At 41.7% G+C, this 20,468-nt stretch overlaps 2 protein-coding genes across 2 annotated transcripts; both read right to left on the bottom strand.

The window, feature by feature from the left end:
* Nucleotides 1-803: 803 nt before the first annotated feature.
* Nucleotides 804-3,158, bottom strand: LOC105277600 (hornerin-like). Its single transcript, XM_011336057.3, has 2 exons — nt 3,072-3,158; nt 804-2,680 (listed from the first exon to the last, which is right to left on the bottom strand). Exons 1-2 carry the CDS (start codon nt 3,156-3,158, stop codon nt 1,319-1,321), a joined length of 1,449 nt encoding a protein of 482 aa, XP_011334359.3. The 3' UTR covers nt 804-1,318.
* Nucleotides 3,159-8,267: 5,109 nt separating this feature from the next.
* LOC105277599 (proline-rich protein 36) lies at nt 8,268-11,442 on the bottom strand (the record flags this gene model as incomplete). The annotated part of the gene is made up of 1 exon (XM_011336056.3): nt 8,268-11,442. A coding segment is annotated over one exon (1,950 nt), but the record flags the coding sequence as incomplete, so codon positions are not given.
* Nucleotides 11,443-20,468: the final 9,026 nt, after the last annotated feature.

Below are 20,468 nucleotides of genomic sequence, written 5' to 3' on the forward strand. Positions count from 1 at the left end.
AAGGTTTAGAAAGGTATCTCTACTCATCCCGCGAGCCGTCATCCCGTCCTTGGAGTAAAAGTGATCCCGTTTTTGTCCATCAGCCGGACTTGCTCTTATTATGCCCCTCTTGCGCCGTTCTACGCGCGGTCGCGATCGGCCAATAACTTTCACGGTAGTGCCGCAAAGTAAAAGCAAAAGGAGACGCGGAGAGGCTGCACTCCTTGTCATACATCGCTCCGTTACCAGATACATCAATTATCGCGACGTGCACGCGTTACGATAGAAGCAGAATTCAGGTATTCCTCTGACACGCGCGTTGCCCGCCGTCGCCGGCAGTTATTATCCGGAACTCGAGGTCGCGAACGCGAAAGTGTACCGACGGCCCATATACAGGCGCCCAATTATAATCTTAATTAGCGCAATTAAATCAATGAGTCGCGCATGCCGTTTCTTCGGCGCCGGCGTACCGGATTTGCGGAGCCCGCGATGCGTTTCGGCATCGATTCCTCGATACACACACGCACTTTCACTTTTTCGAGCACTCGGACCACGCGTGGTGCGCGTTGACGCGTTCTCGCTAAAAAGCGAAAAATTGGAGCAGAATATGTGTACTCATGTGCTTATCGTAGCTACGACTTGACGACAATATTCTACGTAATTTATAGATGTTTGAAGTCTGCGTCTGCTTGTCGTTCGGCTTTACAAGCGCCGTTGTAAATTAATTATCGATCGTCGCTGATCGCTAATCCGGTCGTTCGTACGAGCGCTTGCACGTGTCGCTGTCATAGCCGGTCGGCTACGAAGACTCAGAGTGGGTTTAGTCACGTTTTGGGAATCAACTGTTTTATTACAAAAACATGTATAAAACTATGTAACAAAGATCACAATTATCGTAATCCAAATAAAAGGTGTAACAGAAAGAGATATATTATATCTACCGGTGATATAAATAGATAGCGATTCGCGCATTAAGTACAGTCACAGAGAATAATGAAGATCTCTCCATATAAGTTGCTACACAATATAAAATATAAAAACGATTTAAATATAAATATATCCTGACGTGTCTTCGAAATTCGAGCTATTATTACTCTCAGAGCATCGCGCGTGTTCCTCCGATCGATATAAAATACATCGATAAAATGATCGGAGGCAAGCAGTCCTGCTACTTTCCATGGCAAGATCGGCATAACATCGGACAGTTCAACAATCTCAAATCGTGAGCAACTTTTACAACCAATCCACGAAATCCAATTACGGATTCGTGATAAACAACGCTCCGATAATGCTCAAAGATACAGAACAAAGATCTACAAGAACGAACAAATTAAGCGACTCAGTATTTCCCGTTGGGACTCGAGTACGAGATCGTGTCGTACTTGGAGCTTCCGGAATTGTCGTTATCCTGTGACTTGGAGTATTCCAGATACCTCGGGCTCACGTTGGAGTAAGACCCGTGCGATTCCGTGGGTGTGCTGTACTGCTGCACGTGTGACCCTGCAGAAGTGGCGTATGTCGGTGTGTAGTGGCTAGAAGTGGGCGCACTGACGTAGGCTACGCTGGGATTCGAATAGCTGGAGCTGGCGCCGGAGTAGCTGGAACCGGAGGAGCCCGAGTACGTGACGCTGGGACTGGAGTAGCTGGAGCTTCCGGCAGATGAGTAGCTAGAACCTCCTTCGGAATGAGGCTGCACGTAGTTCGTATACTGGCTGGAGCCGGACGACCCAGAACTCGAGTAAGATCCCGAAGAGATTGGTAGCTGATAAGTGGATCCGCCGCTGGACGATCCGCTGGAGAGTGCGGCGTGAGGGCCACTGTAAGTTCCTGAAGACGCGGAGCTGGAGGACAACGCGGAGACCCCGTGGGACGCGGAGCTTGTAGGGAGAGAGTACGTGGAGGACGCGCCGTGAGAGCCCGAGGAGCCGCTGAGAGAAGAGAGAGCAGAGCCGTGAGATGATCCGGAGATTGGGAGGCTGTAGCTGGAGGATCCGCCGTGCGAGCCGCTGGCGAAGACCAGGCCGCCCGTGACGGAGTGTGAAGGGCTGGAAGAGCCCAACGATAGACCGTAGGGCGAGCCGTGCGATCCCAGCATCACCGGAAGGCTGGGTCCTGCTCCGTTGCTGTACGACGAGAGTCCATGACCGCCTGAAACGAAGGGCGACGCGGAGGATGAGCTGGCAGCGTTCGTGGCGCCGCTACCCCCATGAAGTCCAAAGGTCACGGGACCAGTCTTGGAGGAAGATGGGCTGAAGAGTCCGTTGCTACTAGCGATGCTGGGCACGGAGTACGTGCTCTGGGCCGAATGTCCGCCCAGCGAGGCAGCCTGAAGAGCCAACGAGCCATGACCCAGTCCGGGAGAGAGGTATCCGGACGCGAGACCGGAAGTGTAGCCGCCGCTGGGTGAAGCTAAAGAGTATCCAATTCCATGGCCGCCGATGGAAGAGCCGCCGAAGTTATGGAGGCCACCGTGTCCCAGGGAAAAGCCACCGGACGCACCGCCTAGGTTGTAACCGGAACTCAGGCCTGGGTGAACGGAAGCCGTCGAGTAAGAGGGAGCTCCGTGCGACGGGAATGCCAAGGGATGATCGCCGAGGCCGCGCTTGCCCTTCAGCGACAGTCGAAGATAACGAGGCGGATTTTGACCGCGGATATCCCTGCAGCTCACGGCGCAGATGAGGATCGCCAGCCCCAGAAACACCTACGCGAGAAAGATCGGCATTATCGCACTTCTCGTCGCACGTCACTTTCTAGGGTGGCCCACTTTCGTGAGCTTAATCGTGATTTGCGTGAAAGTGGAATACGAAGCTGTTAGCTGGTTATCTGAATTATAATCAGACTGCTTAACTATGTTGTAGTTGTTTTAACGAGTTCAAAGAAAAACCCTCCAGTTGGAGAGGAGAAAATGAAAATTCTTCAAGAAAATAAAGATTCAAAAGTAAATATCTTGTATCCTACTTTCTTTACGACACGTTCCGCATAGAATGTCAATTTAACGCACGTAATATGCACACAAGGTACCACATGATCGCAGATACACTAAAAGCTATAATCAAGAATCAAAAGTAGGCTTTTGTCGATGTAATACTCACAATTGACCGCATGCTTGCCGAAATGGGGTTGCCCTTGTGACTATTTCTCGTGACCGGATGGCGATGGCGAGTGGTTTCTGATGGCATTGCTACCAAGAAGAAAGCCTTTATATGTGGATCCCCTCTCGCACGGCGAAAGAAAGGTCTAGGTGAAGGTAAGTCTCCCCGCGCTGATATATCGGGCGCAGTGTTGCGTCGGCGACGTCGCCGTGGACTCGTAGTCCAGCATAATGCGCGGGGACATTTGTACAAGCGTCTTACAGATCAGATCCCTCTCCTCTCGATAAAAGCGAATCGATACAATTCTCATTGATCGTCATTTTGTCGATATCGAACATAAAAAACGATGTCGTCTCCTTCCGGAAAGTTTCCCAACCTGTCTGAGAAAGAAGAAAACAAGACTGCCGGTCCGAAAGTAGCGGACCCGACGAACAATGCTGGTCTCGCGAACAAGCGACCTGTCGGAAGGATTTATCACTTCCCTCTTGCGGTGGATCGAAATTTCGTCCCGTCTTTGTTTGCGCAGCGTTTCGAGAAAGTCGCGGAAAGGTCGATCACCTTCCGGGAGCACACGTTGCCCGGGATATTTTAAATTAAAGCTTCCTTTAGTTTTCTTGACGAGGCTCACGTCATTTTGCGCGATATTCTGCGAGGCGAACTTCAAGAAAATCCCGGAGGATTTGGCGTGACGGGATGCGCTAAGTCGCTTTTAATTGCCACTCTCTCGGTGCGCAAATCGTTTAATTCCAGCGCAATCAAAGTTTGTGACAATGTCAAGCCACACGCACAACTCCGTTTTTTAAGTTACTTTCCTTTAGATTGCTCTGCGAGGAATTAATTCATTTTATCGTCTTCAAGTCACAGTGGTTCGCGGGTGCGAGATCTCCGGTTGATTTTGATTATCTTTCGCTCTTTCAGTTCGGAAAGAACTGAAGATCCGCGGGACCATGGCGCCGGGCCTTAAAAGAGAAAAGTGTGCGACGCGCCTCACAAGTTAGACCGCAATTCCGATTTAAACAAACGTTGGGAGACGCGTGCCGGCACGCATAAATCCCAGTAATTGCCTCGCTACTAATTATATTTGCGGAAGAAAGATAAAATGATTACATGTAGCCATGAATTTTCGAAAATTTATTCTTCCTGTACAATTCGGACTCACCCAGCTATATCCGGGTGTGTGCTTCCGTGATGATTATTGTTTCTTGAAAAAAAGAGCGATTTTTCTATGCATTGAAATCGATTGAAAGTCGCGCCGTTTCCTGGATCACTCTACTAGAACATGTAGAATTATGAAGCAAAGATGTCTGCTTTTTTTTGCATGTGTTTTAATTATGAATTAGTTTGCATTTTGACTTAACTTTCTATTACTTTTGTTCTACTTTGAATGAATTTTTCATAGTTGATCTTGCAATTATTTCCATAAACCATTATTAAAACTTTGATTTTTTAAATTAGAGTTAACATGTAAGGCAAACGCGCTATATGTTATGTTCGTTTTAACGTGTCAACCGTGAACTCCCGATAAGTTCACTATTATCAGAGAAGAATGTTGATCTTTGCTTGACAAGATCTTAGATTGCTGATCAGCAAGAGATAAAATATCGCATCGCGAGTGAATTGAAAGCCGAGTGGCATTCGAAAGTGAAATGCGCACTTCAGAATTCAGAAAAAGCAGCTTCATCTCATCCGTCGTTTTTGCACGCTTACACGAGTGTGTCACGTACGAATAAATGTGACTGTCAGAAAAAAGATGGTAATCGCCATTCTCCGAGAATTCACTGAGTGATTCATAGAGCAGTTCTCCTGGGCTCCTCCCAACATACTAAATTGTAGCACCTGAAAACACCTGATTGACATCTTTTACTTTCACTCGAGCGAGATGAAGACCGTCGCCCGTGGCAGTCGTCCAATTGAAAAGATGAATGATTAGCGTGGATTCTCAGGGCGATTTGTCGCGGTTTACCGAGAGAAGAAAGAAAGATGTAAGAAGAAGATAGATGCGGGAGATAGTGAAGCGACGAAGAGGCAAGGAGAGACGATCTCCCTGATCACCATTTGAATATCATTATAAGTCATCTGCGATTTACGCAGCAATATTCTTTCACAATGGTACGCTTATTTTCATTCAGAACACCTCGGCGGTGATTTTTTAATTGAATCGCGCGTAGTTATGATGTTATATCGGACCTTCAGATCAGAACGATACATGAGAACGTCGCTAATGAAGCTCGAGGTAGCTTCATCGAGAGCTACGTTGTTCGTACGGTCTCACGGCATGCACATCTACGCACGGAGTACCTTTGAGCGCAAGATAGCAATCGCGGCTTTCATGTGCCGCGAATAATACACTTGTCACGCCGCTACTAACATCTTGACAACGACCAAGTGCCACGTGCGTGTGTCGTTGCACAAGACACGCAGTTCTGCGAATGTATTATAATGTGATCCCTTGCGTCTTGGCGAACGAGAAATTGCTTGCGTATCTTGCATCAGCGTACTATTAGGAAGTGAAGATTAGGAAGTTAGACACATGTCGGTGAGCACCGATTCGGTCAAACTCTCACCAAGCGATCAGAATTCCAACGCCGGGAAGATAATGATGATTCGATAATTTAATTCGAAGCGAAAGAATTAAAAATTCTACTCGGATTCTCTTACTCGCGCAGTGGCTTCTCTTTTCGATTCCATTTTTGTAATCTCACGTTTTTCCGTCCATTTCCAAATTTATCGATTTTCTCACTTTCCTTGCGAGTTCCAGCTTTCTTCGGAGCACGTTGCTCCGAACTCTTTCTTTATCTGAATATCTGTGCGTCTCACTCTCTTTCTCTTTCTTTCTTTCTCTCGCCGTGCTTGATCATTCTCGGCACTTTCCCGCTTTCTCGCTGTTCGACTGTTCCAAACGATCGCTACGATAATTAAGCATTCATATTATTAAATGGCGTTTAACGTGAAAACGTGAGAAACACCGAGGCCGCCAGAAGCGCCAGAAGGAATTTACCTGGCGAAAAGTGGAATCAAGCGCGCGTGTTTCTCAGATCCAGACGGGGGATCCAGAAAGCGCTTCTAAGAAGAAACTCTGGCCGGACGAGTTCGGAATACAGCAAGTAAAAGTGCAACAAACAGCTGAATAAATGGAATCCGGGCAGCGGGATATGGGTCGCTTGCGGAAAGTGAGTTAACAACGGAGATTTTGCCGCGAGAACCGGCTAACCGGGGTCAGACCGTCATTTTAAGATTCCGTGACCTCTGGATTTTCGGTGCATTCTTTGACCATTCAAGTAGCGCTTTTACCGTTCGCAGAGAATCGGTGGACATCCAGTTTCTAACGGTACGCCTTCGTCTCTCGTACATGTAGGAACTTGTTTTCGAAAGTGCTAGCTAATAAATGATAAATATGACATGCAATGGATTATTCCTCGTATTTACCACGTAGAAATTACGTAATCTATGAAAATATTGTTTTGCGCTTCGTGAGTAAACATTATACTTGATGCATTATATGTATATCTTTAGGCATTTAATTTATTTCTATTAAATATTGCTTCAAAAAATTGAACTAATCCGTTGAATATTTAAATATTTTATACATTTAATTTGGTTTGCCAATACAAAGTATAAGATAAGTACATTATAGTTGCCCATGCTACGCAAATGCTACATGTTTTTGTTTTCCAGCGAAACCTGGTAATCTTTTTTCAACTCTCTCCAGTATGAATCCAATGATCTTCCTTCTAAAAAAAAGAGACGTTCTATTTGCCGGAAATAAGTTAGCAATAGAAAGCAACGTATACCTCCGCATTACTATCTTCCTCGCAAAACTCTCGGCGAATGGAAGCGCATTATTATCGAATCCAATAACAAGAAGCATCGCTTGCAATCTCATTTGTAGTGTATCGAGCGATGAGAGAATTTACAACGGCTGTTCGTTAAATAAACGCGGCACGTTTCCAGCCTCCTAATTATGGATCACGCTTCGATCTCTGGACCGCGATCTACGAATCGGGATCGGCGCGCGAGCAAACCAAACGCAGGAACGGGTACAAAGAAGATTACGAAATCGTTCAGGAATCGCACACCTGCAAGCGGCGATATGTTATGCATGCCTAGGATTGCTCGGATAACCCGGCTTCGTTGACCGTGGCTGGAATTATCGAACAACTTTCGAGGTCAGGATCGAGCGGCGTGAACGATGGTCACGACTAACGGGTGAGAGTTCTCTTTGTGTAGATCCGGAGTAGAGCCGGAAGTGGCGGTATTCCATTTTCTCGGCTCAACTTTCCACCGCGACGATATGCGATATTGCGCCGGCGCGGGCGGCTTGGTAGTGCGTGTGCCGAGATATCGAAATTGATGTTTTCAACATCAATAATTTTAATTATGCACCATCTTTATTAACACATCACCATCATGATGGCCACCGGCGACTGGCGCTAAGCTTTCCGCATACGCAGTGACGGTTACTGGTGACCGTGCAGTAAATTTGCTAAGACGGGTGAATAATGTTAAAACGCAATTACTTACGTTTACGAGATAATGATTGTTTGGTGATAATTTGATAATAAGATAATGATAATGGAGAAGCGTAATGGCAAAGTGCATTTGTAAATGACTTAATATTTTTATTTAAATTCTATGTAGTTAAAATTAATGGAAACGATTATATGGGGTTCGTTGATGAAACATGTGAATACTTGGAGATATCGAGATGTTTGATTAGCATGCTGATCTTACCTCGGTGTAACCGCGAATCTAACAAGTGTTACGGTTACAGTTGAAAAACAATCGCCTGCAAAAGTGTAATCAGGACGTGAACTTAATTTTTCTTACGAGACTAGAAAGTAAAATAAAACTAATTGTTGCAAACGTATACGGAAACATTGAGAGAAATTGGACGATATTATTTCTAAGCAAATTCTTCGAAGGGGCTTATGTGTACGTGTGCGCATTACTAATGATAATTTAATATTTAATACAAAAATAAGATGAAATAATATCGTCATATGTAACTGAGATAATTTATTATGTTGGTATAATATCTGTTTTAATCTACATTTATTAAATTTGATAAAATTTAATCAATATTTAAATATTTCAGAAATAATTTCAATCCTATGGCTTATATCAAGCACGAAATAACTCCAACTATTAAATTCATAATGGTAGTAAAGTAACTAAAATATTAAAGACGAATTATTCTCCAAAGTAACAAAATATTTATTTCACAAAATAAATAGGACATACATATGTACATGATGTATTCAAGTATAAATCTACTTCAGACGCAACAGAAGCATGCACAATGATCTCACTTAAATAATGACTTCTTTCACAATATCAATAATTTTAACTGTAATGATTAAGAAACATTTGCGCCAATATTTCAATTCTAATAACAACTGTTATCATCTGCATAATGACACTTTCTCGTCTTAAAGCTAACGTACACGCAATAATAGATGGAATAGAAGATTAAAATATTTTATATGAGAAAAGCACGTTTTCGACAATTATTATAATAATTTGTAATAGTAAAACATGCATACACGTTCCATGCGCGTTCGTTATCGAATAGCAACTCATAATTCTCTTGTTTTCTGAAACTTATATGCATTATAATGCATTATAATACAATTCTCGAGGGATTAGCTATATATCTCGTCTAGTCGCATTCGTGTATGTAATGTATGTTAAACTTTAACGATTATTCATGAAATCGTAGAGAAATTCATAGCATGATACTAGCAGTATTGCATAAAATTTCTCACTAGTTAATTAGAGTTAATTTTACACGCACTTGATATGAGAAATTGGAACAGAGAGAGGCCCTCAATGAATGTTCCATTAAAATCTATCAGATTTTGATAGATAAACTGAGCCATCAATAATTAAATTAAAACATTACAATCAAACAAAATCAATAAAAAAGCTATGAATAGAAAAAATAATTTGTTTCAGCACAAAAGATTTTCGATCTATTTCCACTTATATAATTAGCTATGATTAATTTAAGTGACAAAATCTTCTTCAAGAGAATGTTCTTGCGTTCTAAAATTCTACAATTTCCCTGTAATTCTACTTAAAATTTCTATGACGAGAATTGCAATTTTTCGCCGCAATGTTTCCTCCAATGAAAATCAATGACTTGCCGAAACAGTTGATTTAGCAGAGCAGCACAGTTCTTACTGTTGTCAGCTCGAGATTCTCTTAGCAGATCAGAGAAGAAAATGATATCATTTACTTGTAAAAAGATCGATCTGACGGCGGCATCGCCAGCGCATCAGGATCACGCGACTCCACGATAGCTGACTCCTCGCCGCACTTTCTTCTTTAATCTCACCTTCTCTCTTTTACGGATAGACAGTCAGCCTGAAAGTATCGTGCTGCGCTATCCGTTCGCGTTTGAGAACGTAGAGAACGGGCCTCATTTCCATGTCTGCGCCGGTTTCGTCTGAGCGTACGAAGGCGCGTAGTTCCACGGGTAGCTCGGCAGCAGGGCGGGCTTCTGCAGCTGGTACGCTACGTTCGGGTAATAGTACACTGGATAGACAGCTTTAAGTGGCTTGTACACAATGGGATTGATCAGTGCGGTCTGCACGCCGTACGTGTGCTGCACGCTGCTGGTCACCGCGGGGGTAGCAGTTTGCACCGGATGCACTTGGGCGGTGCTCGTGACCGGCAGCACGGGGTGCGGGGGATTGCTGATCACCGGATGCGTCGCGAGGGGATGCAGAGGGGCAGCAACAGGTCGTATCGGTTGAACTGGCAGAGCCACGGGTGTGATCGTCGGCGTTAGGCCGAATCCAGGTTGATTGGCCAGCGGAGGTTTGAACGAGGAGGGCGTCGTCGTCGTTGGAACCGAGGGTGAATCCGATGCCGGTTCCCCAGGCGCCTCTGTGGGAATCGGTATTCCAAACTGCGTAGGTGACGTGCCGAAAGCCGGTCGCACGGGTCTGACGGGCGTAAGTAGGCCGGTGCTGTAACTGGGGATGAAGTTAGTGCCCGCGATGACGGTCGGCGCGAAACCACCATAAACGGGGACTCCCACGGGAGAGCTGGGAGCTGCGGGTAATCCAGGCTGATTGGGAACAGGTTGCGACGAAGCAACTTGGCTAGTACCGTCGTCCTTGGGCGACTGCGGGGGTGGTAATCCCGCCACCGTCGTGGCGGCTGTGGTAGTCGTAGTCGGAGCTCGCGCGGTAGTCGCGACATCGTAGTTAAACGGGAACTGGCCCAGGGGACTGATCGTGGTGCCTGGCGGAAAAGGAGACTGACTAAAGGCTTCGCTCTCTGTGGCGAGGCCAAAGCTTTGCGGCGTCGTGGATAAATGCGATTTCATCCGCTGGCTTACGGAGGCAAGAAGCTCCCGATTCGGAACGAAACTCGCTTGGTTCTGAGCGTACCTGCCCGCTGCATCTGCGCTCGGCTCGCTGCTCTGCGCCTGGGCGAGTGCCTGCTGCAGCTGCACGATCAGCCGATCCTTCTCCAGCGATTGGATCTGCTCCAGAGTCTCGTGAGGGTTCAGCGTTCCCGAAGCGTACGACGGCAACGCGCCGCGAAATTCCTGCGGGCTCTGCAAGGTGCTCTCGAAGCTCCTGAACTGATCGCTCGGGACCTGATTGCCGATGTCTGTCTGAAAGTGCTCGTTGCCGGGCGCGAAGTCCTGATTGTTAGCAGGTGCACCGTACAATTGCTGGATCGCTTGCGCGTTTTCCGACAGAAACAGCGCCGCATCAGAAATCTGAGACCGCACGAGGTTCTGGCTGTGCGAGTTCTGCGATTGCAATTGCGGTGACTGCAACTGCGGAGTAAAATTGTCGACCGACGAATAAGCTGGCAGCTTTTGGTTCTGCGGCGGTAAATAGTTGGACGTGTGCATGCCGAACGGCTCGTCATTCTGACTAGCGATTGGATTCACGACTGTGAAGTCGACGTCTCTGATCGGACTCGGCACTTCCAGCTGCGTCAATCCATTGTCGATATTGAGCGGTTGCTGTTGACCGACATCATGTTGTTCAAGCTTGTTTCGGTGCTGTTGAGCATAATGACCGTGTGTGGGCGGTCCATATTTCGCGAACGGTCTGCTTAATCGAGCTGGAGGTCTAGATGCAGCTTGACTCCTCAACTGATTTGCTCGGAAACGAATTCGAGCACTCGGGGAGACACGATTGAGCCTGTTATAAGCATATCCAGAGTCCCGTTTCCGTTGAACGTCAAGCTGCTCGGAGTCGGGATCAACTTCGGTCTCGCCCAGATCTACCACTTCCAACTTCGCGATTTCTGGTTTTTGTGTTGCATCTTCCTGTTCGGCCTTGATCAGTAGAAGCATCAATGCAAGAATGTAGATAATCTGAGAAAGAGAGAAAAAGAAAATAAAGCAAGTCTCTTAAAAATAATCAAACTTTGTAATATGAATATGAATAAAATAAAATAAAGTATCTTTCTGTATTCTTATATATTTCTTATTTCCAATTATTGTTTAAAATGTATAAAAATAAATAATAATTCTTTCTAAATTAATTTAACAATCATGCGTAAAATATTTTTTAATCTTTAATCTAATAATAAATATTTTTTAATTGAAACAAAAGATGTTCCTGCATAAAATATTAATATAATTAATAAAATAAAAGTCTCATATTTCTTATGCAAATTGGAAATATTCGAATCAACAGTGAAATCGTTAGTTTTACATAAAATTAATAATTTTATGCGAAATGCAATATATGAACACCTCGCTATCATCAAGTTTTACAAGTACACGCTTACCAGAGCGCGTCGCATTTTCGAGTCCGAGTAATCCTTATCACACACTTAACACTGCAAGACCAAATCCGGTTGTCTCCTCTAGCAAGAAACCGCGCTACTTCCCACGAGGTCTCGACATTGAATTAGACTACGGGGCAAGGAACTAATTTGTTCGAGGATGGACAGGTCCGCATCGACTAAGACCACGGCCATACCTGCACATGTATAAATACAATCGGGTCGCGACCATCCACGAATTACAATAGACTTTCTTGTCGGCTTTCATCGATCGAACTTAAGCAATACTGTTACGGATTCATGATGTTATACATATCGATGTAAAGTACATCGTATATTCGGATCCCATAATCGAAATTTCGCGGTCACTCGCCAAAATCCGCCATTTGCGATCGAAAATTGAGCGCTGACGAAACGCAAGTCTAATAAGATCGCGTAGCAGAATTGTGTAGCAGTTTGTTATCTGGTCGAATATATAAAAGCGGGAAATCAAAGGAGAGAATATTATTGCTCCTTTAAATTAATAACGCCATGCGCAATCTAGCGCTACTTCAGGAGCTAAAGGGACGTATCTCATCCCCCGCGGAATAAAATCGCTTACTCGGCTCTCCGCATCCTGGCGACGATGCAACCAGCGAAGGAGCGAAGTAACGAAGCACGGCTGAAAGTCCGCGACAACCAAATTTTGCGCTGTTAGCCGCTATTAACAGCGAGGAGGCACTTGAAATTGCGACGCTCGCTTTTAATAAAGGCTACGAACGTGAGTCCGCGCCGGCGGATTGCCTTTCGTCCTGATGAAGAGGGACAGGCGCTCGTAATTCTCTTCGGCCCTTCGGATACGCAGTCGTGCATCAAGTACACGTGAAAAAAGGTAAAAACTCGGAACTTGCACTCGTTACAGCAGGCTCTCTCTTTTTGCTTTTGCACGTATCGTGCCCTCGATGAAGAGGACGCAAAACATCTCTGAAGAACGAGTCGCGTCATCGTGAACTTCCGACGAGGTCGCGAGGGATGCCTCGCACGATTGCGTAAACCGTGCAATGGTCTCTTATACGGTATTCTCGTCACGGTTCCCGTCCGGTTGCTCCTCTTCGGGTCTTTCGTTTCCTCCTCCCTTCTTCCTCTCCTCCTCCTCTCCTTCAGTGAAAGTCCCGGCGGACTCTCGGGTCTCGGGGAATACGGAATAAGCGCTCATTTATAGGGATATATTCGCGTTGTGTAACGGCACGATTACGCGTAAATCAGAATCGCGTCCGAATCGATTTCGATGCCATCCTCGAGGAATATTCCGGACGCCTGCCGGTGCGTCGCGTACCTATATCGCGCGCGAAACGGAAGTCTCCGAAGTGGAGAACGCGCCGCGCGTGACACGTGCGCTCGTCCTTCCCCGATTGCGGAATCCGTAAATATCCCGCGTTTCGAAGTCAGAATTAATTTATTTATGCATGTGCGAAATAACGCGGACGCGTGAAATGTGTCGTAAACAAGCAATCCTTTACGCATCTTTCGAGAGGTCTTTGAATTCTCCTTGGGAGAAACGTGCTGATCTCGCTTTGCAATGCCTTCCGCAAGCTCTTCAGATGCTCTAATATACTCAATAGAATTTTTTTGTTTTTTATTTTCCAGTAATTTTAAATTAATCGATTTTAATCAATTGTGATATTAATATGTATATTCTATGCTCTGTTTTTAATCTGAAGAATGATATTAATCTACGGTATGATTTCGCACGTTATATTAATATGGGATGGCTACATACTGACGCGTTTATGTTCACGACTAATAGCGAAACGCGATGAGACTAACGCCCGTATCGGACAATACATTAGAGATAGAAATTGATAGAGATTTGGAGACTAGAACTGGGACTTGGAATTGGGAAATTTGAAGATATGGGACCGATCAAAATGTAGCAGGTAGGTAGCGTCCCCTAGTCTATCAAACAGCAATCTCTAAATCGCAAATTCAGTCTCTAATGCATAGTCTGATACAGGCTTCATGCACGTGCTGCCATGTACATTCTCCCATACGAGTTTCGACTCGTTCCACCGCAGGTATGGTCTCTTTAATGACGTCAATTGCTTCCGCCCGATGTCTTCCCGCATTGCATCTGAAAATTCGTGCTGCGTGATCCGACACATGTATTATGCACTCATGTTAAACATGAAACCGCAAATGTATGCGGGACGTATTCACCAGGTCCGGCTATGAAAATGACGTTTGCGCACCGGATATTCGCGCGATCTGCGGTTACATAAATTACATTCAAATTAACGCGCCTTCGCAGTCATTAAAATTTGCGACGCTCTGCTTGTTAATCATCCGCCGCAGTTACCGCGAAGTATTTACTTTGCGTAATGCAACTCACATGCAAAATGGGCGAATTAGCCCTTTAATAAAGCTTCAGCGGTACCTTACAGGCAATGTATTAATAATATAATATACAGGGTGGTCCACTTAAATCGATCATCTTAGATATTTCACTTGTTTTTGATGATACGAAAAAATGTCTAAGGAAAAAGTTGCACCGTTCGAAGGGGCTATCATGATGACAGAACAAAAATTTTTTCAAGGCTATTTTTTTCGGAGATTCAAAGGTCAAGATAATTTTTTTAAATGGAACTACATATTTTTGTTTGCGCAATTGTATAGCCAACATCGACAGGAGTTCAGCGACCTATGACAACATGACCTTTAAATGATCTTGAACGCGGGAAACAGAAAAATCAAACTTTATGCTCTTCAACACAAAAATTTATTTAAGGAGGTGTTCGAAATGATATCCTCCGACTTCAATACATTTTCTAAGGCTCCATGGACGTTCTACTTATCGAAGCCACCTTAGATTTTCGACGGTCCAGTAGTTCATATTTCTTCTATTTACTTGTCCATGGTTAGTGAACATTGATTCATCGGTAAACACTCTCATGTTCTGGAATTCAATGGAATGTAAGATTGAAATAATTCCATACATGTATTGTGTGCGTGTGTGTATGTGTATGTAAATATTTATGATAGTGAAATGCTTTCGCAGTTCAGTTCATTTCCTGAGCTTCTCGATATCAGAGTTTAAATATGACTAATTATACGAAAGAGGAAAGAATAGAAGAAATATGCACTATTGGTCCGTTGAAAATCCAAGGTGGTTTCGACAAGTAGAACATCAACGTCCATGGAGTCTTAATGTATGGTGTGGTGTTTTACACAATCGAATCATTGGCCCTTTCTTTATTGATGGTACATTAAATGGTCAAAAATATGCTGATTTTTTGTCCCAACAATTACCAAACTTATTGGAAGAGGTGCCGTTAGAAACCCGTTTACAAATGTGGTATCAGCATGGTGGTTGTCCGGCTCATAACGCACGTGTTGCACGTACAGTTTTACACGAAATGTTTCCGGAACACTGGATAGGAAGAGGAGGACATATCAGTTGGCCAGCACGTTCTCCTGATTTGAATCCTTTAGACTTTTTTGTGGGGAATGTTAAAGAACACTGTTTACAATGATGTACCAACTACACAAGAGAACATAAGAGAGCGCATTTTGAATGCATGTGCTAGTATAAATTCAGAAATGATAGAAAGGGTAAGAGTATCATTTGTGCATCGTATTAGAAAATGTATTGAAGTCGGAGGATATCATTTCGAACACCTCCTTAAATAAATTTTTGTGTTGAAGAGCATAGTTTGATTTTTCTGTTTCCCGCGTTCAAGATCATTTAAAGGTCATGTTGTCATAGGTCGCTGAACTCCTGTCGATGTTGGCTATACAATTGCGCAAACAAAAATATGTAGTTCCATTTAAAAAAATTATCTTGACCTTTGAATCTCCGAAAAAAATAGCCTTGAAAAAATTTTTGTTCTGTCATCATGATAGCCCCTTCGAACGGTGCAACTTTTTCCTTAGACATTTTTTCGTATTATCAAAAACAAGTGAAATATCTAAGATGATCGATTTAAGTGGACCACCTTGTATAATATAATATTTTAAACCTGTATTCTTTCTTTCGAATTGTTTTATCTAAAGATGTAAAATGCATTTTTCCAATTATAATACCTATGAGTTGTGGACTATAATTAGGGAATCACCGCTTTAAACATATATGTAACATTGATATTCTCTTGTAATATTAAGATTATAATTACTCATTAAACATTTAATTAGTTTGTAAATATTTATAATGTATACTGTATAAACTATTAGTTGTCGTAAATTAAGATGAAGCTATTATTATTTAAAATTGGTAGAGATATATTACATACATAAATTTCAAACAATGTAATCCTTAATATTGTATAAATAATAAAATAATAAAATAATTTCCAATCTGAAAGAGATACCGAAGCCTGGTTTTTTCAAAAAAAAAAAACGTGGGACATTCCAGGAAGGATCGAAGTAGGGTTTAGATTATCCAGAAAAACTCACCTTCTTCATACCGATTTACTTTATTATTACAATGAACATATAAGCAGCATTGTTGGAAACTCGAGCTAAACTCGAACTCACGTCGAAAAACAAAAAGATTTTGAGAAATTTAAAGTCGATCAGATTGTGCAATATCTTGAGCAAGACTTTCCATTTGTCCAATCTTAATTACAAGTCACCGTGGTTCTTTTCCATAGCAGTCTCCGCTTTATGCTAGTATGCGTAGTATGATGCGTAGGGGGAGTAGTAAGAATAACGGTAAGGAGAATAGTTGTACGCGTATGGCAAGCTGTAGGCGTGGCTGTAGGCACTGTATGCAATCGGCGATGCATACGAGCTGTATGCAATCGGCGAGTACGTGTTCAAATAGAGACCTCTTTTGTCCCTGATAATATCGGTTCTCGCCTCCTTCGTTGGTTCGAGCTTCTCGGGTTCGGGAATGTTCTCTGCCATGGCGACAGCAAAGAGTGCCAAAAGCAGGATAGCCTGGAAGAATAAACTTCGATTAATCTATAGCCTACAGGGATATCCTTTTCCTCCCTCTTTTTCGCCTGATAAATTTCAGATTATATGTTATAATATTGGAATTAAAATGTTTTGTTATTTTAATGTTTAAATTGCTGCGGAACACGTTGCAACATTTTGCGTCAGCAGAATAATTGTAATATCATAACTGTTATATCAATAAAGTAATTTGAAAGTGGTTTTTATTAATAATATGTATAAAATGATAAAATAGCATGTGAGAGAAGACATAGTTTTAAAATTTTTGAAACAGAAATGCTTGAGTTTTGTCAATGTATATTTTAATCAATGTATTCATGGCATCAAGTGTTTAAATAAAATAAAATAATAATATATAAACAAATATAATTAATGAATAAATCGCGAGCGAGAATAAAAAAATTCAGAATAGAAATTTGTAATTTGCAATTCCAAAAGTCTAAAACTCTGAAACTTTGACAAGGTTACTTTATAAATTTATTTCTTATTTATTATATTATGTATATTATATTTATTATATGTATATTATTTATAGATTTCTAAATTTATTTACGATCTCGCATCCGCTGATTCAGCAAATATTTAATCAATAAACGCGGAGTTGTAAATGAAAGTTAATTCCCGATAATTACTAAGTTACTGTCAGTAGACTGTCAGAACGTAAATGCACATAAACATTACCGTACTGCGTCTTGATATGACGTAGGTGATCAAACCGATCAGCTCATAGATGATCGCGGTGACGTGCTAATTGCATGCGAGCATACGTACTAGATGCAGCAAATTACTGTTAAAAATCTGTCTATAACATCTCAAGCAACGTGTTCACGCATGAGTGCACTGATCAATTATCAGCACGGGGAAGACAATGAATTAGTAAACGATCTGCTGACCGGTCTCAGCGGTCCTTACATCCGGTGGATAGAGCAACTATGCAACCAACGGATGCGTGCGAGCATGCAGAAGAAAAGAGTATATATTATATATATGCCAGAAAATTTGTATATACTTACAGTGAAGTATTTCATGGTGAACTCTGGATTGTGAGGAATCAGCTGCTGATGATCAGTAACTGAGTGATGCCTCTGCTTTTCGGCGGATTGCTTATATACCGAAGCGTTCTAGACACGTCACTAGCCGATTGATCAATGCGCGAGGACGCGCGCGGGGTGTGTGCGTGTGCGTACGCGTATGCATGTGCGCGGCTGCGTGTGCCTTGCATGAGAGCTGTTGCATGGGGTTGTTATAGAGCATGCATTGTTTACGCCTTCTCATACGTAATTCGCGAGCATGCGTCGGTGGTGAACGTTGTCGTTGTCGTTGTCGCTGTCGCTGTCGCGCCGTGGTGAGGTCCACGTCAAGGCGTCGCGTTCACGTATTCCGCGATGTACCCGTGTACCTTCGATGGAACTCGGGTGAAGCAAGGGACCTTGGCAATCGGCCAAATACGGAGGAAAGCGTTTTATAATTCTGACATAATACTGCACGTCCGCCGCAACCCGTGTTTGTGATGCGAACTCGGAGACATTTCAGCTTTGACGCGACAATATTGATGGCCGCATTGCTAATTAATTTAGAGTGACGAATTTAGTGTGTGTGTCCCGTATGTTGTAATAATATCGCATATAATTAAATTGTACACTTGAATCATGATACACTTATCACAATAAATAAAGAAATATAAATTGCAAATGTATTGTATTATTGATAAAATATTAGAATTTATGTTAAAATACTATCTTACCAAATATAAAGGTATATTATTACTTTTATTAATAACAAATCCATGTAATTATGTGATCTCCTTTCGAGATATTAATGTAATTATTTCAATATATTTCAATATTTTAAGCAAGATATTGATGTAATTGCATACACGTAAATACAAAAAAAGAGAAAAAATACTATCTATATATCTATATTGTAAAGATCTACTAATTTATTGTCTATTACTAGATAGATTTATTATATAAGTAGTCTTTTAAAAATATGATCCTGTCATTAAGTAAATCATTCGGGAATAAACCGCTGTGAAGATAACCGATAGAGGAAATTAAGATAAAATATACGACTAATCTCAACCAAATAAAATTAATTTATGATGTCTCGTCTACCGTGTGGCGCCTTCTCATTGATCCATAAATACCTTTTAAACGCTTTTAGACTGTTTCATCGATTCCTTAATTATCTCCGACGAAATCAGACGTATCAGTAACATAAAAGTTTTTTAAATGTCCTTTTAACCGAGTTATAATTTATAAAATATTTTTATCGCTGTTCAAAAATGCAGTTTTATTAGGCGACAAAACATCACACACACACAGACCACTAATATTTATATTATTTATATTAGTCTTAATTATCTGTGCAATACATTGCTGCTGTTTAACATTTTTAACATTTTACAATATTATAAATTATGAATTTATTATTATCCATACATGCACTTAGAAGCTAATTAAATATTCAGTCATCAATTACACAACATAAGAATCTGTCAAAATTTTAAACTGTCATCACTAAATTAAATGCAAGCTTTGTTCTGTCTTCCGTTTGCAAGCACGTGGACTAATCACTTATTAATTATTAAATATATTAATATAAACTTATAACATAATGTATATATATATTATATATATGAATAAATTATTAATTATTAAATATATATTTATTTATTTACGATTGTAATATACGTTTGAAAAGAGTGTTATATCACTCTAAAGAATTTAGAATTTTAACGGAATCCAATTATTAACAATAGAACCTTTAAAAATTCTGCATACATGTATATGAAAATTCGCCGATGAGTCGCAACAGCGACTAATGTCGCAACTAATTTTGTATCTTGTCCGACCTGGAATGCATTAAAAAAAGGATGCTTTCATCTCTGACAGAAAAGATCAAGGATAGTTGCCGACATAGGAATTATTCGAAAAAAGGCGCTATTTATGATGTTTCTCGGATTCCGATTCGTCATGGCGTCATAAAATGCTTCCATGTATTTGTTTAAAACTATGTCAGGCGTGGCCAGTCTCATGAACCTTGGAAAGCCTTGGAAACAAAATATTTTTCTCGACGATGATCGTAGATGACGATGCATTTTATTAAAATTGCAATTTATACGTTACAAGGTACGATTACATAAAAAAGCTGTTAATATCAGACTCATGCTTGCCGCGGCCGTTATTATGTTTTACATTTTTATAAATAAGACTGCAGACCGACTTAATGTTCTAGATTGCTAAATATATCATGTTTCTTTCTCTGATTTTTTATCTTCCTTTGAGTTTTATTCGCGTCTTTATTGCTGCGCTCATGTTCCCGATAAAATCGGTATGTAGTACAAAATAACATCGGCGAAGTATTATTACACTGTATTGTACAAAATTTCATAAGCTTGCATAAGCTATCATCATTTCATAATCCGCGCGGAGTTTCCTATTAATAATTAATTCCAATTTCACAAAAATCTTTTTAAATGTAACTTTATAATTTTTAACTTGAAGCATAATATGGAGATATACGAATATATAATAAATATAAATATAAAAAAGATATTAATAAAGAGAGACAGAGAGAGAGAGATTTATTTTCGTTCTTTTCCATTAATTACCTCTTCTACTATTAATGACAAAATAAATTCTTTGCGGTGGATTTATAAATCGTGTTAAGTGAAACTATCTAATTTCACGCGGTGTCGCA

The sequence above is a fragment of the Ooceraea biroi genome, chromosome 7 (assembly GCF_003672135.1).
Source record: "Ooceraea biroi isolate clonal line C1 chromosome 7, Obir_v5.4, whole genome shotgun sequence".
NCBI classification, from domain to species: Eukaryota; Metazoa; Arthropoda; class Insecta; order Hymenoptera; family Formicidae; genus Ooceraea; species Ooceraea biroi.